Below are 25949 nucleotides of genomic sequence, written 5' to 3' on the forward strand. Positions count from 1 at the left end.
GAAGCCGGCAGCTGACAGCGCGAGCGGCAGCAGGAGCTGCAGCCCCGGCGCGCGGGGAGCCTGTGGAACGCTGTGGAGCTGAGGCCGGCGCGCACTAGAGGTAAACAAGGGCTGCCCGGGGCTTTTCCCGCGCTTTCGGGCGAGGGGGCGCCGCGGGGCGGGGGGCTGCTGCGCACGCGCAGTGTGAGCCCCCCCATAAATAAGTGGGCAGTGTGGGACTCCTCACACCATCGCCCCGCCCTCGGGGGAGGTCTTGTACAACCCCTTGCACCACTGACTCTTGCACGCCCCTCCCCTTATTGCACCATCATGGGGCTCTCACACATCCCTTGCACCATCAGGTCCCCCATATGTGATTTGCACACCCACTACACCATTGCTCCCTCACAAGGCTCTTGCACGCTCCTTGTACCAATGACCTGTGTGGGAAGCTCTTGCACACCCCCTGCACAATCACTTCCCCATATGTGGCTTGTATGTCACTTGCACCATCTCCCCCCTCACAGGGCTCTTGTGCAGCCTTCGCATCAATGATCTGCACAGGGGGCTCTTGCATACCCCTTGCACCACTGGTTCCCCCACATGTGGCTTGTGTGTCCCTTGCACCATTGCTCCCTCACAGGGCTTTTGCACACCCCCACACTATGGACCTGTTCATAGGGGTCTCATGCCTTTGCACCACTGGTTCCTCTTTCCCCCCCCCCCGTGAGACTTTTGCACGCCCTGGCACCAATTCACAGGGGGCTTGCCTGACTTCTGCACCTATTGATTCCACTTATGGGGTTCACACAACCCTTCCAATAGTGACTTGAGAGACCCACATCCCTTGCACCATTGTTTTCTTCACAGAGCTCAAGAATGACCTTTCACCAGTGATTTATTCATAAGGGTTTTAAACATTCCTTGCACCATCATTCCTCCTTTTTGGGGATTGAGCACATTAATCCTACTCACTAGGATTTTGTATATCCCTCACTCTATTGCTGCCCCAACATACTGGAGGTCTTGCACCATCATCCCTGTCCTGCAGTGGGTTTGCATGCCCTTGCCTCATTGACACATTGGTGATATATATGCCCTTGCATAATTATATCCCCTGTATGTGGACTACATGGGGGCTTCACATGTTCACGTGTGGGATCTTCTCACCCTTGCATGACTGCATGCCTTCATGTGAGTTTCATCAGGATCCACTAGGGAGTTTGTGGGCCCTTGCCCTAGGATCCTCTGGAATAGCCATATTGCCTTGTGCTATTGTGTGTCCTTGCACTAGGCTGACATTTAATAGTTGTCTTCTCACCCCAGGACCCTGTTGAAAAGTTGTACGTTTTTGCACCATAACCCTACCAGGACCTCAAGGAATAGTTTCATATGTCCTTGCACCAGGACTCTGTGCAATAATCATCTCTTTGGACTAGGATACTCCACCTTCTTGTACCAGAACCATGTAGAATAGCTGCCATCCTGCACCAGGACCCTTGAGCTATTTCACCTTCTTGTTGCACCAGGATCACGTGGGATATTTGCAGCAGAACTCTTTAGGATACTTGCTTTCCTTGCACATTACACCAGAAACCGGTGGGTAATTCTCCTCCTCGCACCTGGATCTCGTGTTCTCTTCTGCCCCCATCGTTGCACTAGGACCTTGTAAAATTCTTTTGCCTCCTTGCACTGTCTCATTTCCATAACCAACAGACCCCTTCCTCGAACCACCTTCCCTGCAGGATATTTGCAAACAAGTGCTTTCCCCAGGACTTGTGAGACATTCTCCTTGCACATACTGGCCCTGCAGTGCACTTCTCCAAGGATTGTCTGCATGCCAAAGCCTCGGGCTAGGGCCTCTGACAAACAAATTGTTGACTAAATCAGGCAGCTGTGAAATATTTGCACGTTAAACCATGGGTCACCTCCCGTGCTCCACCTTTAGCCACACCTGTGGAAAACTCACTTGATAACCACTGGATGTCTGGGCACCACATCGCACCAGACCGCTGAGACTCCACCCTAGACATGAATCCACTTGGTGGTGGAGCCTGCTGTTACCCCACTCATTTCGTTACCCTCCTAAATTATCGTTTCCCTTCTATTTGTTATTGTTTCTGGATTATTAGAATTTAAAGCTTCCAGGAAGTTTACATTTCTCCACTCACGCATGCACCAACGCCAACGGTCTCCTGCCAAAATGGCTTCCGTCCGGTTCATGGTGACCCCTACGAAAATTGATGACATCCCAGGCCTCTCTGACACCAGTCCGGACCTCAGCTCCCGCTCCAGCTCCCGGGTCCGCTTCAGCTCCCGGGAGAGTGTCCCTGAGACAAGCCGCAGCGAGGGCATGAGTGATTTCTCAGGGGCCACCACCTCTGGGGCCACTGTGGCGGGTGAACCGGCTAGCGACAGGACGTCCAACCCCCATGACATGGCAGAAGGTAGGAGGTACTTCGCCGGTTATGTGCATGAGCACGAGAAGCTGGGAAGTCACCAGTGTTGATGTGGCTACCACTGTGGTGGTTTGGGCTGGTGTGGGAGGGTGGATGGAGACCTGGGTGCATTGGAGGTGGACATCTTGTGGGAGAGTGATGAGAGACATGGATGCAATGAGGTGGACAGTTTTTGTGCATTGGCGCTAGAGCAGGATATCTCTAGGGGATGTTGGATGCGTCCACTGCAACTTAGGGGTGCATTGGAAGTGGAGGAAGAAACTTTATGGGTGCATTGGAAATGGCACACTCAACTTGCAATGCATCTATCTGTTGGCCAACTTGCAGTTGCTCAACTGCTGGGTGTGCTGGAGATGGAAGGAGACCTCTTTCAGCTGCATTAGAGAGGGATGACTCATGGGTGCATTGGAGATGGAGGGGGATCATTTATGGGCGACTCCACAATAATTCATGGCTGCAGTGGGGTGGGCCAGTTTATGGTGGCTAGTACATCACCAGGTGCAGTTGTCTTGCCAGTTCTCTGTCACTGCCCATCAGGTGCCTCCTAAATGCTTTGGTCTTCCCGTTTGTTGTGAGCAAATGGGAACACACTTCCAGCTTTCATTTTGGGGGTGAGGTGTCTTGGTTGCCAGCTTTAAGATAGGTGTGGCTGGATGGGGTTGTGTTTTCACAGAGGGTTATAGTGCATTGACTCTATTGCTATCACTGACTCAGCCAGTATCCTTATTTCTTCAGCCTTTTTCTTGCATGGGAAATGCTGAGCAAGACTCAGCGGAAATGACTCGGGAGAATTGAACTTCCCTTTAATCCTGTTGATTCCCTTTTTCATGCAGACTCAGATGAGAGATGAGTCCTAGAACTTGGTGGTGGGGCTTTGGTCACCACTGATTCAGAGTCACGGCTCCTCTCGGGGCCTCCCAGCGTGGGTTATGTTACAGGCCTGATAATGCTGTGATCTGCAGTACGTGCGCATAAATGCCGTGTTTGTCTCATAGGATCTGTGCGCAGGGATTGCTCACCCAGTACTGAAATGCGTCGACTTCTGGAGTGAAGCAGCTGTGTAACAGTGCCTAATAATGATGCACAGTGCTGAGATGCAGCTGCTTCTGGTGTGGAGCATGGCTGCTGCTTTAACAGCACCAAGAGTTTAGGACAGGAAGTGAAGGAGGACTTTGGATTGGATTGAAATTGCAAGGAGAGATTTAAAGGGGGCGGAGGTGACTCTTTAGAGCTGGGATTTGCTGGGACGCTGGGTTCATTCCCAGCTCTTGCAGTGAACATGAGTGTGCAATTGTGAGTCCGCCCTGGCACCAGGTCTGTTCATCTCCCCCTTGTCATAAGAGGCTCATGGATGGCCATGCTCCGGGGCAAAGCTGATCAGCCTGGGGTCAGGAAGGGAGAGCTGGTTTATGGATATTGTCCAGCTCATACTCACATGCCTATGAGCCTTCTCCACTGGCGCACCCTGGACAGTCCTGTGCTCCCCGTTCCCTCTGTGGGATCACTTGTGGGACAGTACCCTGGTAACGTCATAGACGTTTCACAAGACATCAAGGCGGCTGTGTTCCTCGAAGGGGGCCCTTTTGTTGCCATCAGAGGCCTGAAGCCCAGTGAAGCAGCAAAACAGGCGCTGCAGGAAGTGGAGAGCATGAATGCGTGTGTGTGTGGCAGGCCTGCAGCAGGAGGACAGATGAGCAGACAGCTAGCGCCTCGGGGACTTAATGTCCCCAGCACCTCCGCTGTTTATCTCCCGGGAGAGGCTGGCTGTGCTTTTCCGGACGTCCTTTGTCCTTGGGCAGAGAGAGAGCGGATGGGAACTGGGGAGGAGGTTGCTGCGTGGTCTGATGTGGCCCCAAGGCTGCGATGAACGAGAACACGGACAGACAGACACACACAACTTCCTGGATTTTTTCAGTACATGCACAAAGACACAGATGTACAAGCTCACACGTGTGCATGGGGTTGACTTGTTTTCAACAGTGGCTCATGCATGCACAGAGACAGGTGCATAGAGCTTACGTGATCTTATGCACCCACGCGTGCGTGTAGTGCTCTGCTGCTGTTCATCATACACTCGTGCATGGCAGCTGCTTGACCCACCGACATGAGTGCCTGCTGCCCTCCATGCTGAGCTGTCTCCCCACTTGTTTATTTCACCCACAGTCCCTGTCTCGTACAGCCCCCTCCTTCCCATCATCCCATGACAAATGGCCCTTCGCGGCTCCTGCCGACGCCTGTTCTCTGTTTCTCAAACAGTCATAGGGCTGGGAGAGCTCGCAGCCTGTGAGGGTGGGGATGGAGTGCTGTCCTGGGCTCCCTCTGTGCTAGGGGCTAGGTCCTGATACCCCCCCCCCCCCAATCCCATATTCTCACAGCTGGCTCTCTGGCCCTCCCTGTCCATTGATTCCTCTGTCCAAGCTAGATGGATGTGTCTCCTTTCTGTGCTGTGAACAAAATGGAGTCGGGTCTCCACTGCAGTCAGAGGTGACTCTGGATTGACTGGAGGGGGAGCGGAGGCCTGGAACCAGTCCTGATTCTGTGGCAGCCGAAGAGAAACCCCGGGGGGTGACACCAGTTCTGACCCATAATGTGTGATCTGACCTCAGCCCCTCTCTGTTCTAGGACATCACACAGCTGTGTGGGCATGCGCGGCTGGGGCAGAGATCAGCGGAGGAGGAACTGAAAGGGCATAACTGGAACAGGAGGTGGGGCTCTGGGTCAGGACTAGAGGTTGTTAGCAAAATTACACCCAGCCCCCAACTATCCCAGCCCTGGCCGCTGGCCTCTCCCTCCCGCACAGCTATGCTGGTGCCCCTCAATCCTGACCTACAGCTATCCTAGTCCTGGCCTCTCCCTGTTGCTCAGCTCTGCTGGTGCCCCTCAGTCCTGACCCATAGCCCCTTGTTATCCCATTCCTGGGCTCCCCCACCTCTGCTGGTGCCCCTCAATACCGATCTACAGCACCTGCTGCCCCAGCACTTGTCTTCCCCCAACCCAATAGTTTTGCTGGTGCCCCTCAATCCCAACCTGCAGCCCCTCTGACTATTCCACTTGAACATATACAGTGGTGTAATGTGTGGTTTGGCCTGTTGATGGCAGCAGAAATAAAGTTAAAAGATGCCTGACGGGGGAACGCGAATTGTCCCTAATAAGGGAACTGAGGCCAGGTCTACACTACATACTTAGATGGACGTAAAGCAGCTTACGTCGACCTAATTATGTCTGTGTCTACACTACAGTGGTGCTTCTGCCGAAATAAGTAGGCCCACTACACCCCCACGAGAGGCGTAGGGCTTATGTCGATGTAGTAAGGGTGATGCAGTGTCTGTGTAGACACTGCGTTATTTACGTCGGCTGTTGGCTGTCAGCCCCAAGGTGGGCTGACAGCTGTTAGCACCCTCCAGCCCTCCCCGTGAGGGATTGGAGGGGTGGGGAAGGAGAGCATGATCCTGGGCCCTCCCCCAGTCTCTCACTGGGTGGCAGCAGGGGGGCTCCAGGTATCAGCCCCAGCAGTGGGGAGGTCACAGTGGGAGGCTCCCCCCACTGCCCCCAGGCTGACAGCCAGAACTGTGAGCCTGCACCTGTCTTTGTTTCACAGCAGGGAGCCTACCAGCGGTGAAATTGACATCCTTGTTAGTTTCACGGCTGCTTTTATTTCACATTTCCTTTCCATCTCCCTCTGTCAGCTCAGGGGGGAGGGGACTCCAGCTGTGAGCTCCCCACAGGCTGACATCCCAGCCCAAGCCAAAATTTGAAATAATAGCAGCCATGAAACTGACAATAACGTCAATTTCACTGCTGGTAGGCTCCCTGCTGTGTATTTGAGTCCCCTGTGGGCTCACCCTTGGGGCTGTCAATGCCGGGGTGGGGGGGAGACCCAGCTGTGAGCCCGGCATCCGCCTAACAGCTGTGGGAGGGGCAACTGTGAGCCCCGTGCCTACAGTTGAGGCTGTCAGCCCCAGGGTTGCCGGGCTCCAGCTGTCGGTATCTAGCAAGGTCCCTTTTCAATCAGTGGAAGCGCCCCTGGTGAGGATGTGAACCACCACTTTAAATACTGCAGTGGCTGTATGTCCACTTAATTTTGTAGTGTAGACAAGCCCTACATTGCTCTGTCCCTAATCCCTTTTCCCTGATCAACTCAAAGCAGTTTGCTAAGTTAACTAATTCACCTGAGCCAATGCAGGGGGTGGGAAGCCTCAACAGAGAACTGAAGGGGCCACTATGCCAGGGCTCTCCTCTGCTTTCTCAAGGGCTCATTTCAGGGCAGGGGTGTGTGGCTAACCCCATTCTGGAGTGGGAAGTGGTGTGGGTCCAACCCAGTGTTTGTGTCATTCACCCTCGCCTGGAGTTCCCCGTTTAGGCATTTCCTGAACTGATTAAGACCTTTTCCCTAATCTCTGCTCCTTCATGGTATAAATGAAGAGGGCGGGGTATGTAGGGAAAAGGCCACCATGCGCTGGAGTTTGCCCAGCTCCACCTCTCCTGCTGTAATCCACTAGCCCCACTCCTCTCCCAGAGCAAGGATAGAACCCAGGAGTCCTGCCTCCCAGCCCCCCTGCTCTAACACACTAGACTCCACTCCTCTCTCAGAGCTGGGGATAGAACCCAGGAGTCCTGATCTGATTCCATCCTGCCTCTCTGAAAGCCATGCTACAGCTCAGGTGGCTACAGACTTCTCCATCCAGACAGTAGCTGTGGGGCTGTTACCTAGAGCTGGCTGCATTGCAGTGCTGGGCCCGTTCGGGTCCCTGCCTCTCCCATGTTGCCTGCTATAGTTCAGCGGGAGAGTGGAAGTGGTTGTAGGTGGAGCAGTTAATCCTCTTAGTGCCAGTAATACACACACACACACACAGCAGGGGAACACGCCCTCCCCCGCCCCCCCATCCCGCCTCTTCCCGTGGAGCCTGCCGGTCACCTGATCCCGGTGCTTCCAGTCCCTTTCTTTGCTGGTGCTGGGGGGAAAAGTTAGTCCAGAAAATGCCTCACTTCACTGTTACCAAGGTGGATGATGATGAAGAGGGTGGGGTGGAAGAAGGGTCCCAGGAAGGAGCCAACAGGGCTGGCATCTGGATGCCCAGAGAGATCACGGTGTCAGGTGAGCCGTCATGTAAACACGCCACATTAATCTGCTTTACCTGCATCTGTCTCTTGGCTGCTCCTCCCCTACCTGGGCTGCCCACTCTGTCTCGGGGGGGAGGGGGTACATGGGGGGGGCAGTATCTCTTTATTGTCTCCTGCCTCCTGATAGCTCCCCAGATCCAAGCCCCCTCCCCTGCCCGCCTTCGTCAACCATCATAGCAGCCTCCCCTGGGCTCTTCCCAACCCGTTGCATGATCTTCAGTTAAACACCAACCACAGCTCCGCTACTGATTAGTGAAGGAAGTGCGCTCCAGTGGTTAGAGCAGGGGCACTGGGAGCCAGGACTCCTGGGTTCTGTTCCCACCACTGGAAGGGGAGTGGGATCTAGTGGATTAGAGAGCAGGGGAGCCAGGACTCCTGGGTTCTTCCTCTTTGTAGCTGTGTGCTTTCTGTGCTGGTTCTTCCCCTGCTCTGGGCCTCACTTTCTCTGCTGTGTGAGGATGTGGGGGAACTGGAATGTGCTGTGGGGTCTGATCCTGAGCCCTCCAATCTCAGTGGAACCTTTCCATGGATTTGGATCAGGCCTGGAGACCCTGACAGAGAACGGGCCGTGGGCCTGCCCTGTGCTGTTACCTGTACACGGCTGGTGTGCATTTGGGTCCAGTGTGGATCTGGACAGGCAGTTTTTGGGAAGGGATCTGCGGGGTGACTGTCCCCTTGGGGATTGATGCAGCTGATGATGGGCACTAGGTGCTTCTGTCATAGCAGGGGTGATGGGGGTAGTTAAAGGGGGGGGGGGTGCTGTTTTTGCTCAGACTCTAGACAGCCCCTGCCACCAAGAGAGAAGGAGCGAACCCCATTGTCCTGGCAAATTCAAGCTCTGGTGATTCTGTTCTGGTCCAAGCCACATGGCACCCTCCTTCACTGTTTGTCCCAAACCTACATGGCAGCGCTGTGTGGCTGTTACCCAACCGCTCCCACCCCAGAGGTGGCCACATCTCAGTCCCAGGCGAGCCATTTGTGTGCAGTCTCGCTGTGTAATTGTTATGTAGCTGTCAATCTGCACCCCAGAGGTGACTGTAGAATCTTAGCACTGGGTGAACAATCCCAGTGCAGCGTTGCTGTGTAGCTGTTACCCAGCTGCCCTGCCCCAGAGGTGGCTGCATCTCAGTGATCCCAGTGCAGTGTTTTTATATCCCTCCATGCGCGTGAATCTGGATTCATTGAGAACCTCATTAGATGACAAACCTCCCCTCCCCACCACCACCCATGTGCTTAACCCTTTCCTTTCTGCCTTGCTCCCTGTGGTTCCTAATCAATAATCAGTTACGCTCAGTGGCTGGAGCACTGGGTTTGCACTCACCTTTGGCACAGAGACTGGCCTCCCCTGTCGACCTAAAGGGGGCGCTTCTAGGAAAGGGTGCACACTGGGGGAAGCTCTTGCTGCATCTGCCCCTGCTCTGGGCTTGCACAGAGGAGTCGGTGCTGGCTTGGCTCCTTCCCCTGGCAGGGAATTGCCTTCCATTTCTCTGACATTTTCATTCTTTCCTCCTGTCTGACTTTTTCATTCTTTCTTTCTTTTTCCCTGCCCCCTCCTGGCTAAAGCAGGCTCTGTGCAGCCTGGGAAATACTCCATGCAGTATCTTCCACCCACTGTGCCCGGATCTCAATTGGGCATTGCACGTGGCTGAGGTGACTTTTCTGAGCTGCAGCTGGAAGACTTTATACAAAGCCTGCGCGTTAATCCAGCTCCCTAGTCAGGACTCCTGAGCTCTCACTGTGGCTCTGGGAGAGGAGTGGTGTCTAGTGGTTGGAGCAGGGGCTGGGTGCCAGGACTCCTGGGTTCTATCCCAACCTCTGGGATTAGGGAGATGGGGAATGTCCAGCCATTCCCCCACCCTGGGGCTGGATCGGGGCAAGTGCCCCCTGAAGGGGAAAGGCCCCATGTTCCTAAATACGTAACCACCACCCCCACCCCCTAGCCCAGTGGCTGAGCCGGAGCAGGCCTCATGTCACACAGCAGCCCAGCTAATTCGATTTAGCTCCAGCAGGGAGGGCAGGCTGTAGCCTGGGCAGCGTCAGGGATTATATCCCAAGCCTAGCCCCTGGCTTCCTGCCAGTTCGCCCTCTGCTTGTCAGGGCTCATGCTGCCTGTCTGCTAGATGGAGAGGAGATGGCCTATGAAGGTACTCCCAGCTCTGGGCAGCACAGTTACAGCCACTCAGATGGCATGCAGAGAGCCAGGACTCCTGGGTTCTGTTCCTGCTCCCAGAGGGTCTAGTGGTTAGAGCAGGAGGGGCTGGGAGTCAAGACTCCTGGGTTCTTTTCTCAGCAGAAAATATAAATGTGGGATAGGGGGTCAGTGACAGAAAATCTACCTAACTCTGTGGAGTGGGAATGTAATGCAGCTCAAGCACTGGCCACAGGATCAAGTGTCTGTAAGTAGGGATAGAACCCAGGAGTCCTGTATGGTGTCCTAAGGCACTGACCCCTGGTATTGTGGGACCCTTTTTCACATCCACAGGTGGTCCAACGCTTTGCTTTTCTCTCTCCCTGCTCCCGAAACAGGACCACCTCTGGGGCAGGGTGTGAATTGGAGCGGGGCCAGCGTTGGGACAGATCTGTTTTCCGGGTGGCTGGAAAGGGCAGGATCCCAGCTGCTTCCATGTAAACTCCAATTATCCTGGGCCGTTCCCCGACCCAGCGAGCAGGGACAAAATCCCCAATCTGGCGCCAGACGCTGCCTCATCGGCTGGGCAGCTGAGCAGCAGGGCCAGGGGACAGACACAGCCGGGGGAGCTGTGGGGTTGGACTCTTTTTCTCTCTCTCTCTCTCCCTTCTTTGTCTCTTTCTTTTCCTCCCGGCAGCACGTGGGCTGTGGTGAATCCTTCTTCCAGAGCCCTCGGCTGTGGGGGATTGGGGGGGGTGGGGTGGGGGGGCTCAACAAAGGATTGATTCATAGCCTGACCCAGGGCAACCGTCGCCCAGCCACCCGCCTCCCTCAGTCTTGTTGCTCTCTGCTGCCTGAGGGTTTAGGTGACAGGGAAAGATCTGAGGAGTCCGATCTTGGGATACTGGCGCTCTGTGCCCCTCTGGGGTCCAGCCTATCGTGTGTATGTCTGGGCGGCAGACTGACAAGTTTCCTACCCTGCTGCGTAGAGCACCCTGGAATCAATGCCCACTAGAGGAGAAAGGCCCCATCCCCCACTCCCTGAACTCTGCTATATGATTGCGCTGGTTTCTTTTTATGTTATTGCAGCTACTTTTTGGTTTTGAAATCATGCTCTAAAACCCCCAGATTCTTTGCTCATTTCCCTTTCTTTGCTAACATGTATCAGTGGGAGGAAATATATTTTATCAGTCTTTTTTTGTTTGTTTTTCATTCCTTTTTTTTTTCTTTTGTGATTCATTTTTCCCCATCTTCTGTTTGATTTTCAGACGTGAGTCAAACCTCCATCACAGGGGAACAGTGTCAGCTCTTAGGTATGGTATTGCTAAGGAGTCCTGTGTGTCTCTCTCTCCTGGCCAGAACGAGCCTGTGTGTGTGTCCATTTGTGCCTATCACCTCTTGCTGGAGGGAATGAGCCCTGCTTTGTGTGTGTCTGTCCCTGCAGCCCCCCTGCCGAAGCCCTGCTCTGTGTGTGCATGTGTGTTTCACCCCCTCGATTAGACTACCCTAGGGAGAGGGAAATTTACATACCCCTCGCTACTAATTCCCCTCTTTCCTGGTACCCATCTGGTCTTCCTTGGATCATTGCAGGCACCCGCTGCCTGAGCACCAGGCCCAGAACTGAGGTGTGACTTTGTCCATGGTCCTTCTCAGCCCGATTTCACAGTCAGAGAGGCGTTCTGGTCTGTTGGAACTGGGCGACAGGACTCCTGGGTTTTATTTAAGCCACTGGGGTGTTGGGGAGAATGCCCCTACGAAGCCCCCACCCTGCTCCCTGCAGCACAGCACCCCCAGGGGCCAGCACTGACGGGGAGGGGAGAGCGCCCCCTACTGAGCCTCTGATCTCTGCAGTACAATGCCACCTAATGCCATGCTGAAGTAGTCTACTTTGGCTTTTCCTGCCGGGGAGCCCCCAGCCTGGGGATTGGGTGCCGTGGGGCTCACTTGTTAGTATCTTGTTCTCCGCTGACCTTGTCCCGCATCAGCGGTTGGCTGGTAGCATGGCTTTCCCTGTGCTGTGTACAAAGCAAACACCGAGGCCAGCTGAGCTGCTCAGGCCCTGCCACCGGCAGCTGCACAAACAGCAGTGCCCATGGGGGGTGACCTTACGCTGCCCCAAAGCGGTGCTAAGGGCGCTGTGCTCTAGGGAGTGGGGTGGGGGCACTCTCCCCTGGCAGTCAGTGCTGGCCCCAGTTCCCCAGCGCAGCACTGGGGGGGCTCTGTGCTCTAGGGAGTGGGGTGGGGGCTCTCCCCTGGCAGTCAGTGCTGGCCCCAGTTCCCCAGTGTGGCACTGGGGGGGCTCTGTGCTCTAGGGAGTGGGGTGGGGGCACTCTCCCCTGGCAGTCAGTGCTGGCCCCAGTTCCCCAGTGTGGCACTGGGGGGTGCTGTACTCTAGGGAGTGGGGTGGGGGCTCTCCCCTGGCAGTCAGTGCTGGCCCCAGTTCCCCAGTGTGGCACTGGGGGATGCTGTGCTCTAGGGAGTGGGGTGGGAGCACTCTCCCCTGGCAGTCAGTGCTGGCCCCAGTTCCCCAGTGTGGCACTGGGGGGCTCTGTGCTCTAGGGAGTGGGGTGGGGGCACTCTCCCCTGGCAGTCAGTGCTGGCCCCAGTTCCCCAGTGCAGCACTGGGGGGTGCTGTGCTCTAGGGAGTGGGGTGGGGGCACTCTCCCCTGGCAGTCAGTGCTGGCCCCAGTCCCCCAGCGCGGCACTGGGGGGGCGCTGTGCTCTAGGGAGTGGGGTGGGGGCACTCTCACAGTGAGAGCTGTGCCAGGCGAGCTAAACCTGTGCAGTGTTCTGCCAACAGCCCCAGAGGCCCATCCCGAGCCATGGGCAGCAGAAGGGACCTGGGGAGCTCTCTGGCACCCTGCCCCTCAGGTAGTAGAGAGTTGTTATTCCTGTGCTGCTGCCTCCCTGCTGAACTGCGGAGGCGGCTGCAGGTTCATACTGTGCAGGCATCTGCCTGGGATTCCATGGCCGGGGGGCCTGGGCTGGGCAATAAAGGAACAGGTTGTTGTTCTGCCCAGCCCAGCTAGGAATCTTCCTCTGAGCAGGCAGCAGCCTGACTGTTGACTCACCTCTCGCCAAGGGGCAGAGAGAGAGTGAGACCACAGGTTAGAGCCCGGGGGGGCTGAGTGCCAGGACTCCTGGGTTCTATCCCCAGCCCTGGGAGGGGAGTAGGGTCTAGTGGGTTAGAGCAGGGTGGGATTAGGAGCTAGGACTCCTGGGTTCTACTCTTAATGCTGTGCCTCAGTCTCCTTCCATTCCAGAGGAGTTGTAGAGGTGTGAGTGTCTGTAAATTGGTGCTGCGGCCCCCCTGCCAGGAGGGAGCGGTGAATGGCTGGGCTCTTGGAGAACCCTGGTAAGCTGGTACAGGGCTGAGACCCCCCAGCTCACTGCACCTCACACTGGGTTCTCCTTGTCCCCCTTGTCTTTCCTTAGACCCCGGGCGCAAGAAAGACATCTATCTCAACAACACCAGCTACGAGGATGGGGATGAGTACTTCGACAAGAACCTGGCGCTCTTCGAGGTACCCCCGGTGGAATCTGCTCCCCACAGGCAGGGAGGAGAGGGCAGGCTCACTCCAGGGCAGAGCAGGGAGGGGGTCATTTGCTGCCCCCTGGTGGCCAGTGCTAAGAGGCTGAAGCCTGGTTCATGTCCATCCAGGAGCTGTGATGCAGCCCTGACCCTGATGGGGTAACAGGGCCTGGGGGTTTGACCCTTCCCCCAGAACTAATCCAGCAGCCAGGCTCTGCTGTGCTCATCCTCTGACTGGTTCTCTAATGCTGGGATAGGGGTGGCGGGGCTTCAAGTTCACACTCCTTTGAGACGCACGTAGGCAGTTGACACCTCTTGGAGCAATGGGCTCCGGCTCAGGCTGCATCCCAGCGACGGGCTCAGGCTCTCTGCAGACTCAGGCAGCGTCGGTTGCACGGGGACAGCTCCCCATTTCACCCCCTCTCGTCCTGCAGGAGGAAATGGATACCCGGCCGAAGGTGTCCTCCCTGCTTAACCGCATGGCCAACTACACCAACCTGACGCAGGGGGCACGGGAGCACGAGGAGGCTGAGAACATTGCAGAGGGCAAGAAGAAGCCCACGAAGGTGAGGGGCTGCGGGTGGGATTGAGGGGCATTGGCCGAGCTGGGACCAGGTTGGATCCCAGGGTTGGGATGGCATGGGGCTGAAGGGTGGGATGGAGGAGCACTGGCAGGGTTGGGGGCAGTGTGGGGAGCCCAGGGATGGGATAGCAGGGGGCTGCGGGGTGAGATTGAAGGGCACTGGCAGGACTCCAGCCCTCTTAGTCTATCCCCTCCCAGAGCAGAGTCCTGCCTCCCAGCACTCCTTGCCCTAACCACAGTCTCTCTCTTTGCAGACGCCCCAGATGGGCACCTTCATGGGTGTCTATCTGCCCTGCCTGCAGAATATCTTCGGGGTCATCCTCTTCCTGCGCCTCACCTGGGTGGTGGGCACGGCCGGTGTGCTGCAGGCCTTTGCCATTGTCTTCATCTGCTGCTGCTGCGTGAGTGTCTGCCCTCAGTGGGGCACTAAGGGGCGCTGGCACTCTGCCCTTGCAGGCAGTGCTGGTTCTAGCATGGCACTGTTGGGCGCTGTGCTACAGGGAGTGTCCAAGCCAGAAGAGTGTAGTGAGCTCTCTAAGGATCGCGAACCCTGGTGTCCTACCCAAATCCGGCCTCAGTCGATACAGTTCTGCCTCCCCAGGCCCGCCCTGCATCCACCATTGGCGATGTCATTCTCCACCATTTCTGGTTCCAAGCCCTTGTTCACTGGGCCTCTCTAGCTGCCTCATCCCACCCCAGAGGCAGCTGCATTCGGTGCAGGCCATGCAAACCATTATGTCTACTACCAATTCAGTGCTGTTCCTCTAACAACACCGCCTGCTGTTCACTTTTACCTTCTCCGCAGACGCTGCTAACTGCCATCTCTATGAGTGCCATCGCCACCAATGGAGTCGTGCCGGGTGAGTGGGTCAGACCATTCTTCTCTCCTGGATTGGCCGGCGTCCCCATCCCATCAGCCAGGCCTCAATTCTTCCCTGCGGTGGTTGGTTCCTTCCTGACCCCCATCTCAGGGCATCTCCTGCCCTGGCACCTATGGATGGGGAGCCCTCGGGACACACCCCAATCTCCTTAGCTGCTCCCTGACTCTCTGTCCTCTCTCTCTAGCTGGGGGCTCCTACTTCATGATCTCCCGGGCGCTGGGCCCTGAGTTCGGGGGTGCTGTGGGGCTCTGCTTCTATCTGGGCACCACCTTTGCCGCCGCCATGTACATTCTGGGAGCCATCGAGATCTTCCTGGTGAGAATGCTGCCCCCTGGGGGACTGGGGTCTGTGTGGCGTGTGTGACATGTCCCATTCCCCACTCCCCTGAGCCAGCCGGCCCCCTGCCCTGGGGTGGCTTGGAGCCGGCGCCTCCTGGAAGTAACGTCTCTCTCTGCGCCCTGCACAGATGTACATCGCCCCCGAGGCAGCCATTTTCCGCAGTGCTGACGTACTGAAGGAGTCGGCAGCCATGCTGAACAACATGCGGGTCTACGGCTCGGCCTTCCTCGTCCTCATGGTGCTGGTGGTCTTCGTCGGCGTGCGCTACGTTAACAAGTTTGCCTCGCTCTTCCTCGCCTGCGTCATCGTCTCCATCCTGGCCATCTATGCCGGGGCCATCAAATCCTCCTTCGCCCCGCCCCGCTTCCCGTAGGTGCCGGTGGGCTCTGCGGGGGGGCTGGCAGGCGGTGCGGGGGGGATTGGCACTCCTTGGGGGTGGGACTCACTAAGGGCTGATCTCAGCTAGGGGTGTGTGGGGGGCTCTGTACTCCTAGGGGGGTTGCTCAGGACTGATCTCAGCAGGGGGCTCTATGCTCTGGGGCTCTGTGTCTATCTGCCTTCCCGCCCGGCACAGGGTCTGTATGCTGGGGAACCGCACCCTCTCTGGCCGGCACATCAACGTCTGCGCTAAGACCCAGGAACTGGGCAACTTCACGGTGCCCACCCAGCTCTGGGGCCTCTTCTGCAACTCCAGCAAGCAGCTAAACGCCACCTGTGATGAATACTTCACTCACAACAACGTCACCTCCATCCAGGGCATCCCGGGCCTGGCCAGCGGCATCATCACCGGTGAGGGCCTAGCATGGCTGGGTGGATCCTCCCACCAGCCGGTGGTGAGGGGAGCCTGCCACAGCTGCAGGATAGTGCAATCTGGGCACGAGCTCTGCCAGCTACGGAGCCCCTCAACCCTCTTTCTGAGGCCCCCGCACCAGCACTGACCCCCAAAATACTCCAGTGGCTTAAACGCAGGCACTGCAGCTCGGGAGATTGGGAGGGAGAATGGGACCCAGGTGTCAGGGATGGCAGCGCGGGGCGCTAGGGAGATTAGGAGGGAGAATGGGACCCAGGCATCAGGGATGGCGGCATGGGGCGCTCCCAGAACCCCAGCCAAAGGATGGGCCGGCAGTTTTCATGGTACCGGCTAGAATTCCTGGGTTGAACAGACAGACGCCCGGGTGCCGACTCAAGAGACACTGGTGGCTGTGGGACGGGATAGTCCAACCCCATGTGGCTTCACCCCACGGCCCTGCTGACTAGCCGCTTCTCCCTCCCTGCAGAGAACCTGTGGAGCAGCTACCTGCAGAAGGGGGAGATCATCGAGAAGCCCTCGGCCCACTCTGTCGACGTGCTGGGGGCCATGAGCCAGGAGTACGTGTTAGCCGACATCACCACCTCCTTTACCCTGCTCGTGGGCATCTTCTTCCCCTCCGTCACCGGTGAGCACAGCTGCCGTGGGGGATGGGAGCTGGGGGACCCTGGCTTCCAAGACGGCAGCACAGGGCGATCACCCCTAGGGGCCCCTGCAGGGTCCCACCGCTAGGGAATAGGACCCTGGTGTCCAGGATGGCAGCGTGGGGTGATCACCCCACTGGTAGGGAATAGAACCCCAGCGTCTGGGACAGCAGTGCAGGGTGCTCACCTAGCAGCCGTTTCTCCTGTGCCGATATCTGCAGGGATCATGGCTGGCTCGAACCGCTCTGGAGACCTGAAGGATGCTCAGAAATCCATCCCCATCGGCACCATCCTGGCCATCCTCACCACCTCCTTCGTCTGTATCCTGCCAAGGCTGGTGTGGTGGTGGGGGGGAGAGGGGGCTGGCACGGACGGGGCAAGGGCAGGGGAGGGACATGCCTCGCTCAGGGTCGGAGCATGCCAGAGCCCACACGAGGCTGGGTGGAGAAGGGCCCCCCCATGGGGTGAGGCTATGTCGGGGGAATCCTGACACACCGCTATGACCCTGGGGCCATGGCCGCCTTGACTCCACACTGCCATAGATCTCAGCAACGTGGTTCTGTTCGGGGCCTGCATTGAAGGGGTGGTGCTGCGGGACAAGTGAGTATTGGGGGGCCTGCCCTGTGGTGTCCCCGCTGGCACCTGTCACTGGGGCTGCCCGTCCTCCCCATATTGCCGCCTCCTCAGGGGGTGTGGGTCCCCCTACCCTTAGTCCTCTTTCCTTGGGGTCCCTCCAAGCCCATAACACCCCTCTACTGGATCCCCCATCCACTGGGTCCCCATAGCGCCTCTCCATTGGTTCCCCCCCAGCCTGTAGCACCCTTCTGCTGGGCCCCCCCATCCACTGGGCCCCCCCCAGCCCATAATACCCCTCCATAGAGTCCCCATCGCCCCTCTTCTCATTGGGCCCCCCTCTGTGCGGTCCTGTCTGTAGCCCCTGTCTGGGGCTCCTCCCCGCCCAGTCCCCCCGGCTGACGGTCCCTCTCCGGCTGGCAGGTTTGGCGACGCTGTGCACGGGAACCTGGTGGTTGGGACGCTCTCCTGGCCCTCACCCTGGGTCATCGTCATCGGCTCCTTCTTCTCCACGTGCGGGGCTGGGCTGCAGAGCCTGACCGGCGCCCCCCGGCTGCTGCAGGCCATTGCCAAGGACAACATCATCCCTTTTCTGCGGGTAATAGCGCGCTCCGCTTTGCTCTCCCTCCCACAGTACCCAGCTGCCCTGCCCCAGAACTGGCTGCATCTCCGCACTGGGCAAGCTATCCCTATTGTGGGGTTGCTGTATGGCTATTACCCAGCTGCTCCCACCCCAGAGCTGGCTGCATCTTAGTGCTGGGCAAGCCATCCCTGTGTGGTTTTGTGTAGCTGTCCCCCAGCTGCCCCACCCTAGAGCTGGCTGCATTCCTGCTTTCCTGAAGTGGGTTTCCTGTGTGCTGTCGCCCTAGGTTTTCGGCCATAGCAAAGCCAACGGGGAGCCGACGTGGGCTTTGCTCCTGACAGCGGGTATCGCCGAGCTGGGCATCCTCATTGCCTCGCTGGACCTCGTGGCCCCCATCCTGTCTATGTAAGGTCCTCGCCGAGCCACGTGGGGGGAGGGGGTGGGCAGGACTCTGTGGAGGGGGGGAAGATTCCCGCCCCCAGCTGGGATTTGGCGTCCCCATCCCAGAGTGGGGAATCTCGTGGTGGCATGTCAGCCTGTGCCCTAGGGGGAGCTCCCGAGGCACCACCCCCTGACTGTCTCTTGTCTGTCTGGGTCCGTAGGTTCTTCTTGATGTGTTACCTCTTTGTCAATCTGGCCTGCGCCTTGCAGACCCTGCTGCGCACCCCCAACTGGAGACCCCGCTTTCGCTACTACCACTGGTAAGGGAGCCTAGGGGCCTGGGTTCTGCCCCAGCACCAGGAGGAGAGTGGGGTCTAGTGGTTAGAGTAGGAGGGCCTGGGTTCTATCCCAGCCCTGGGAGAGGTGTGGGGTCTAGTGGGTTGCGGGGGGGGGGGGAGGAGGCTGGGCAACAGGACTCCTGGGTTCCTTCCCCAGCTCTGGGAGGGGCCTGTTGGGTGTGAATGGGGGTCCAAACTCCTGGGTGTTCTCTCTCTCTCTCTCTCCCTCCCTCCCCCTGCAGGGCGCTCTCATTTGTGGGCATGAGCATTTGCCTGGCGCTCATGTTTGTGTCCTCCTGGTATTACGCCATCGTCGCCATGGTGATCGCCGGCATGATCTACAAGTACATCGAGTACCAGGGGTGCGTCGTCTCCTGCAGGGCCTGGCACTCCTTGGGCTGGACGGGCCGCCCCTGGAACTCCTGGGTTCACCCATTTCCTCCCTGACCTCGGGGAGTTCCCCACCCCCTCTGCCTCGGCTTCCCCATCTCCTGCCCGCTAGGGAGCCGAGTGGGGCTTGGGCTCCATGGGGCAGGCAGCCCTCACCTTCTTGGTGGCCGCCAGCCAGGGGCCTGTGGGCAGCTGTGGTAATGGGAGACATCCCCTATCCTCAGTGGTCACCCTGCCGGGATGTAGTGCTCTGGCTCTGTACAGGAAGACCTGTCTCATGGGTTAGAGCTGAGGGAGCTGGAATCCAGGACACCTGGGTTCTGTCCCAGCTCTGGGAGGGGAGTGGGGTCTAGTAGTTGGACAAGAGTGGGTTGGGAGCCAGGACGCCTGGGTTCTGTCCAGTCTGAACTTGGCCAGGTCCCTTCCCCTGCCTCAGTTTCCCCAGCTTTCTCACGTGAACCCGTCTCCTCGGTGTGGGGTGGATGGCTTTTGGCTGAGCACCGTCTCTCTCCCCCCACCGCAGAGCCGAGAAGGAGTGGGGCGACGGCATCCGGGGCCTGTCGCTGAGCGCTGCCCGCTTTGCCCTGCTGCGCCTGGAGGTGGGCCCCCCCCACACCAAGAACTGGAGGTAGGAGAGCCCCCCCACACCCGCTGCACCATGGGGTGAGCACCCTCTGGCCCCCATGTGACCCCTCTCCCCCCGCAGGCCCCAGCTGCTGGTGCTGCTGAAGCTGGACGAGGACCTGCATGTGAAGCACCCACGCCTGCTGACCTTCGCCTCGCAGCTCAAGGCGGGCAAGGGCCTGACGATCGTGGGCACCGTCATGGTGGGCAACTTCCTGGAGAACTACGCCGAGGCGCTGGCGGCTGAGCAGGTCAGGGAAGGGGGAGAGAGCACCCCCTGCCGAGCTCCACCCTGCTGTACGGTGCCCCCTGCTGGACGCTCTCCCCTCCCCGCAGCAGCATGGTGCCCCCTGCCAAGCCACTTGGCCCTGCTCCATGCCACAGTTCCTCCATTCCCCAACAGCTGCCTGGTACCCCCTCCTGAGCCCCTGCCCCCAGACCCTTGCTCCGTGTGCCACAGTGCCCCCTGCTGTGTCACACCCCACTGCATGATACCCCTTGGCAAGCGCCCCACCATCCTGCTCCGTGTGGCACAGTGCCCCCTGCCTAGTGCCTCCCCCATGCCAGCAGTACGGTGTCCCTTGCTGAGCCCCAGGACAGTGCCCCCCGTAGAACCTCCCCTGGCCCCTGCTCTGTGTGGCACAGCATCCCCTGCCTCCTGCACACACCCACCCCCTGCTGAGCGCCCCGGACCCTGCTCTCTGCGGCATGGTGCCCCCCAAGTGCTGTGGCTTCCCTTGCAGAGGCCCCCAGCAGCACAGCGCCCCCTAGCTGCTCCCCTGTATATGTGTCTTGCAGACCATCAAGCACCTGATGGAGGCAGAGCGCGTGAAGGGCTTCTGCCAGCTGGTGGTGGCAGCCAAGGTGCGGGAGGGCATCTCCCACCTCATCCAGTCCTGTGGCCTGGGCGGCATGAAGCACAACACAGTGGTGATGGGCTGGCCCAATGCCTGGCGCCAGAGCGAGGACGCCCGCGCCTGGAAGACCTTCATCAGTACGTGGGGGTGTGGGCTTGGGGGATCTCCCCTCTCCCCCACTGGTGCCCTCTGACCTCTGCCCACTTTTGTCACCATAGGCACTGTCCGAGTCACCACAGCCGCTCACCTGGCCCTACTGGTGGCCAAGAATGTGGCCTTCTACCCAGGCAACACGGAGCCCTTCGCTGAGGGCAACATCGACGTGTGGTGGATCGTCCACGATGGAGGCATGCTCATGCTGCTGCCCTTCCTGCTCAAGCAGCACAAGGTGCCAGTTGGGGCTCGGTGTGGGGAGTGGGGACTGGGGCAGCAGGATGGAGAGCTGACCTGCGGGTGCTGACCCATCCAGTGCTTGGCTTCTCTCTCTTCTCCCGTGTCCCCAGGTGTGGCGTAAATGCAACATCCGCATCTTCACGGTGGCCCAGCTGGAGGATAACAGCATCCAGATGAAAAAGGACCTGGCCACCTTCCTGTACCACCTGCGCATCGAGGCAGAGGTGGAGGTGGTGGAGATGGTGAGAGACTTGAGGGGGCAGCTGGGGGGAGAGCACCATGCTCTGTGGCCCCCCTAGGAGTGGGGGAGACTGCATATGGGCAGAACGGCCCCTAGGGGGCAGCACTGCCACAGCTGAAGAGTGGAATCTCTCTTGGGAGCCCCAGGTATAGGCCCCATTTCTTCACATGGGACAGCTTTGTACACGATTTGGAGTGGGAGGGAGCTGGGACTCCTGGGTTCTAGGCCAGCTCTGGGAGGGGGGTGGGGCAGGTTGCACCTCTGGCCTCAGCTCATCCCACACGTGCCCCATACAGCATGACAGCGACATCTCAGCCTACACCTACGAACGGACCCTGATGATGGAGCAGCGCTCCCAGATGCTGCGGCACATGCGGCTCTCCAAGACTGAGCGGGACCGGGAGGTAAGTGGGGACTGAGGGGTGGGGGTGGGCTGCTCCCCTCCCCCATGGGGCACCCCTCCACTCACCCCCAGGCTTCCCGCAGGCCCAGCTGGTGAAGGACCGCAACTCCATGCTGCGCCTGACCAGCATCGGGTCTGATGAGGACGAGGAAACGGAGACCTACCAAGAGAAGGTGCAGATGACCTGGACTAAGGATAAGTACATGGCGGCCCGCGGGCAGAAGGCCCGGACTCTCGAGGGCATGCAGGATCTGCTCAACATGAAGCCGTAAGCCCCTCTTGGTTCCCATCAGCCCCTAGGGACCAGCCCCCCCCCCATCCCTGGAGGTGGTGATAGAGCTGCCCTAACATGAGGCTAGAAATGCTTTCCTCATCGCGGGGGTGGCATCAGGACACCCCCCCCCCCCACCCATGGAGCCACCCCTGCACTGTCTGGCTCTCCCCTACCCGGTGGCCGCTGCTAACCCTCCTGCCCCCTGCAGGGACCAGTCCAATGTGCGGCGCATGCACACGGCCGTCAAACTCAACGAGGTGATCGTCAACAAGTCCCACGATGCAAAGCTGGTCCTGCTCAACATGCCGGGGCCGCCCCGCAACCCTGCAGGCGATGAGAACTGTATCCTTGGCGTGGGGAGCCAGGGGGGTAGGTGGGGGGAGCGCTGTCGATCTGTCTTGCCAGTGTTGGCTCCTTAATCCGTCCCCCAGACATGGAGTTCTTGGAGGTGCTGACTGAAGGGCTGGAGCGGGTGCTGCTGGTGCGGGGGGGTGGCAGCGAGGTCATCACTATCTACTCCTAGAGTGCCCCTCCACTGGCCTCTGCCACTTCATTCCACTGCTGCCCTCTAGACAGGCTGGGGGGAAGAGGCATGCCAAAATTCACCAAGGGCACACCTCCATGCAGCAGTTACCCCACCTCTCTACTCCTACAGGGCAAGAAAGGGGGCGGCACAAAAGGGACTGTGGTATTAGACCCAACAGGGCTGGGTCACCATGGGGCAACCCTCACAAAGCAGGGATGGGAGAGATTTCCCATGATGCCCGTCACCACGCAGTGGCAAAGCTGCTTTGCTTCCTTTCCCTTTTCAGCTGCTGTGGAAGGGTGCAGGGGGGTTGTGGGCCTCCTCCCTTCTCCCCCCTTTTTGGGTGCAAGCAGCATGGTTGCTGTAATGGGGCCTGTTCGGGGCAGGCCAGTGCCAGTCACTGATCCAACTTCCTAGGCCTAATGGCTGGGATGCCCCTTGCAGGGGCCAGAGTGGGGTTGAGAACCAGAAGAAACCACCAACTCATCACACTTGTGGCTTAACTTTTTATTTCACATTCACTCCTGCCCCATAGCCCATAGGGTGGGGTTGCTGGATCATGAGAGGGTAGGGACATAAGTTTCCCCCTTCCCTCCCCCTGGCTGCTGTTGTCTCAGCACTAATCATGGCAGGCGGTTTCTGGAGCTGCTGACCCCCAGGGCAGTCTTGAAACAGGCAAATCCAATCTCCTCTCCCCCTATAGCTTCAATTGGAAGGCAGGGCCTGGCACCCACTACTTGATCTTTGGGGAGGGGGGGCTTTTAATTTATTGGGGGTCAAGCCCCCGTTTACAGTATTGGGGGGAAGAAGGGATTTTTTTTGGCTCTGTACCAGAAATGTGTAAAGAATAAAATTTTATACATTAAGTGTAGCTGTGGGGGCTGGAACTTGCACATGGGAGGGAAGATCCAGATTGTGCTTTTTGCGTGTACTCTGCCTCCCACTCCCCCGCAGCAGGCAGTGGAGGCACCTCTGCACAGCAGCTTTATTTATCCACCCTGCCCGAGGAGGGGGAAGGCTAGAAGAGGGTGGTGGGGCTCAAAGCCCAACAGGAGCTGTAGAGACTCCAGGTCCTCCTGGAAAACCTGCAATCTCTCCAGGGGCAAGGGGTATTGGTCACAGCAGCAGCCCCCCGCCGGTGTACTCCATCCGCTGCAATGAGAGGGGAGAGGGGGTCAGCACAGCCCTGCTAGCCCCTACCCCATCTTCCTCCATGCCCCCCCTGCTGCCCAAAAACCTCTATACTGTACCCAGGAGCTAAGCCCCCTCACCTCAGGGGGTTCGATGAAGGCCAGCCAGTCGGAGGCATGGGTGGGCAGCAGCCCCATGGACTGGCACTTGTAGACAGCCAGCGCCAGCCCCAGCAGGTTCCCGATCAGATACACGAGCCCCTGCAGGAACTTCTGGCTGGAGCTCTCCAGCAGCTTGAAGGCTGGGGGTGGGAGAGGACAGTCAGACTTGGGGGCAAGAGCCAGGGTTGTAGGGGGGCTCCAGCCACCAGCCCAGCCAGGAATCTGGAGCAGGGTGGGGTTGGGGGAGAAAAGCTGAGACTGCATAGAGTCACTAACCGGCCCGGATTGGGGGAATGGTGAGGGGTTGATACTCACTGGTTGAAATAGCCATAGGGGGGGCCAGAGGTAGGCAGGCGGTGGGAGCAATGTGAGGGATACTCACTAGCAGAGAGGGCCAGAAGGGGGTGCTGGGAGGGAATGGTGAGAGGAGACAGGGGATACTCACTAGCAGAGATGGCCATGAGGGCCTGCAGGGGGCGCCAAGCCATCATGCACACCATCATTGTGGGGAAGATGGAGATGGTGTTCCCAGCCATGTACATGATGAAGAGGTTCATGGGGATCTGCTTCAGTGGCCCCAGCGCCACATCCCAGCACCGCTGGGGGGGGGAAGAACATGTGTCAGAGGGGCCTTGCGTGTGTGCCCCCTTCCCCCCCAGCACTCTGCTCTGAGCCCTCCACTCCATCCCCTTGGAGAGAACCCAGGTGTCCCACACCTGCAGACAGAACCCAGGTGTTCTGGGGGTTCCCATCCCCTTGCTCTTGGCCCCCACAGTACCTTCTCCACCAGGATACGGTCAGTCTCCTGGACGCTGGTGTCAGGGACCTGCTTGTCTGAGTAGCCCACGGGATAGAGGGATTCGCCTTGGCCACTGCCCCGGTCGCTGCGGCCCCTGGGGGGAGAGAGGAGGAGGAGGAGGCAGGAGCTTTGTGTACCTAGGGGAATACAGCCAGCTCTGGGGTGGGGCAACTGGGGAACAGCCACACAACGCTGGAGGGGGACAACTCGCTTGGCTTGGAGATGTAGCCATTAATAAACTGGTGTTTTTTTTGGGGGGGGGGGCTATATGGTCCTATTTTCTCGCGAGCCCCCCGTGCCTGGCCAGCCCCTTGCAGGCTGTGAGGGGATCCCAGCCTCTGGATCCCCCAGGATTTTCAAGCTCCTGGAGCCTGATCTGGGGGTCCCCGGGCAGACCCTCGACCGGCCACCCCCTCTCCGAGGGCAGGACCCCGCTGCCAGCCGCCTGGCCCCACACCCCGTCCCGCCCCCCGTAACAAGCCCCCGGCACCTCACCTGCCCCCGCTGCCCGGGCCGCCCAGCTCGATGGCCCACTTGAAGCGCCGGCCCCGACTGGCCACCAAGGGGGTCCCCATCTCCGCCTGCAGCCAGGGGAGAGACAGAGACCGAGTCGCAGGGAGCCCAGGCGCCCTGCCCGCCCCCTCCCTCCCCCCCTCCCCCGGAGCCCAGACATCCTCCCCCCGGGAACCCAGGCGTCCTGCCCGCCCCCTCCCCCCCTCCCCGGAGCCCAGACATCCTCCCCCCGGGAACCCAGGCGTCCTGACCCCTCCCCCCTCCCCCGGAGCCCAGACATCCTCCCCCCGGGAACCCAGGCGTCCTGACCCCTCCCCCCTCCCCCGGAGCCCAGACATCCTCCCCCCGGGAACCCAGGCGTCCTGCCCGCCCCCTCCCTCCCCCCCTCCCCCGGAGCCCAGACATCCTCCCCCCGGGAACCCAGGCGTCCTGACCCCTCCCCCCTCCCCCGGAGCCCAGACATCCTCCCCCCGGGAACCCAGGCGTCCTGGCCCCTCCCCCCGAGCAGGGAACCCAGGCGTCCTGACCCCCGGACACTCTCACCCAACCCGACGCCCCCCTTGGAAACAGCTAATTTCCGATCACAGAAAGCGACTTCCGCCTCTGTACTGTACGTCACTTCCTGTCGCCGGGGCAGAGGCCGCTCCTCCTCCCCCGGGGTGGGGCTGCCTGGCCAGAGTGAGGCTGGGGAACTTAGAACCGCTCCGGCCCCAGCCCGCGGGCCTTAAAGGGGAGGTTGGGGAAATAAAGGGGAGGTTGGGGGAGCTAAAGAGGAATTCGGGGGGGGGAATTAAAGGGGAGGTTGGTGTTAAAGGGGAGTAGTGTGGGAATTAAAGGGGAATGCTCAGAGAATTAAAGGGGAGGTTGGGGGATTAAAGGGGCGTATGGAGGATTTTCAGGGCATTGGGTGGGAATGTGAGGGGGTTGACGGGGAGGCTGGCAGGAGTTAATGGGGCGTGCGGGGAGAGTCACAGAGGAGGGCGGGATGGTGAGGGCATTAAGGGGGTGTGAGGGCCACTGAAGACATCTGGGGGCCTGGGCAGGTTCTCGGGCTGTGTGTATGGGGGACGGGGGCATGAGGCTGTCCATGTAGTGTCTATAATTCTCCCACCCACCCCCACCCCCACCCATGACAATATGGACCTTTCAGAGCAGAGACACCACCATGATCCCCTGCACAAGGGGAGGCAAAGGGAAGGGATCGGGGGATGGGTGCATCTGTGCCCCCTGGTCCAGCTCCACATAACACCAGGCATCCCCTCCCGACAGCAGGGAGCACTGGGAGGGG

The 25949-nt window shown here is 59.1% G+C and overlaps 2 protein-coding genes across 2 annotated transcripts; one reads left to right on the forward strand and one right to left on the reverse strand.

Annotated features, from left to right (window-relative positions):
- On the forward strand, positions 1-22923 carry SLC12A6 (solute carrier family 12 member 6). Its single transcript, XM_054045445.1, has 26 exons — positions 1-100; positions 1306-2426; positions 10956-11000; positions 13123-13211; positions 13654-13785; positions 14057-14203; positions 14608-14662; positions 14868-14998; positions 15150-15391; positions 15597-15811; positions 16300-16458; positions 16696-16794; positions 17017-17074; positions 17471-17645; positions 17917-18035; positions 18233-18331; positions 18592-18711; positions 19263-19367; positions 19446-19614; positions 20162-20357; positions 20439-20608; positions 20724-20855; positions 21151-21258; positions 21341-21525; positions 21740-21873; positions 21963-22923. Exons 2-26 carry the CDS (start codon positions 2153-2155, stop codon positions 22052-22054), a joined length of 3450 nt encoding a protein of 1149 aa, XP_053901420.1. The 5' UTR covers positions 1-100; positions 1306-2152; the 3' UTR covers positions 22055-22923.
- On the reverse strand, positions 22549-25309 carry EMC4 (ER membrane protein complex subunit 4). Its single transcript, XM_054045446.1, has 6 exons — positions 25205-25309; positions 24644-24729; positions 24128-24242; positions 23795-23948; positions 23329-23489; positions 22549-23209 (listed from the first exon to the last, which is right to left on the reverse strand). The coding sequence occupies exons 2-6, from the start codon at positions 24721-24723 to the stop codon at positions 23174-23176; spliced, it is 546 nt and encodes a 181-aa protein (XP_053901421.1). The 5' UTR covers positions 24724-24729; positions 25205-25309; the 3' UTR covers positions 22549-23173.
- Positions 25310-25949: the final 640 nt, after the last annotated feature.

Source organism: Malaclemys terrapin, chromosome 12 (genome assembly GCF_027887155.1).
Source record: "Malaclemys terrapin pileata isolate rMalTer1 chromosome 12, rMalTer1.hap1, whole genome shotgun sequence".
NCBI classification, from domain to species: Eukaryota; Metazoa; Chordata; order Testudines; family Emydidae; genus Malaclemys; species Malaclemys terrapin.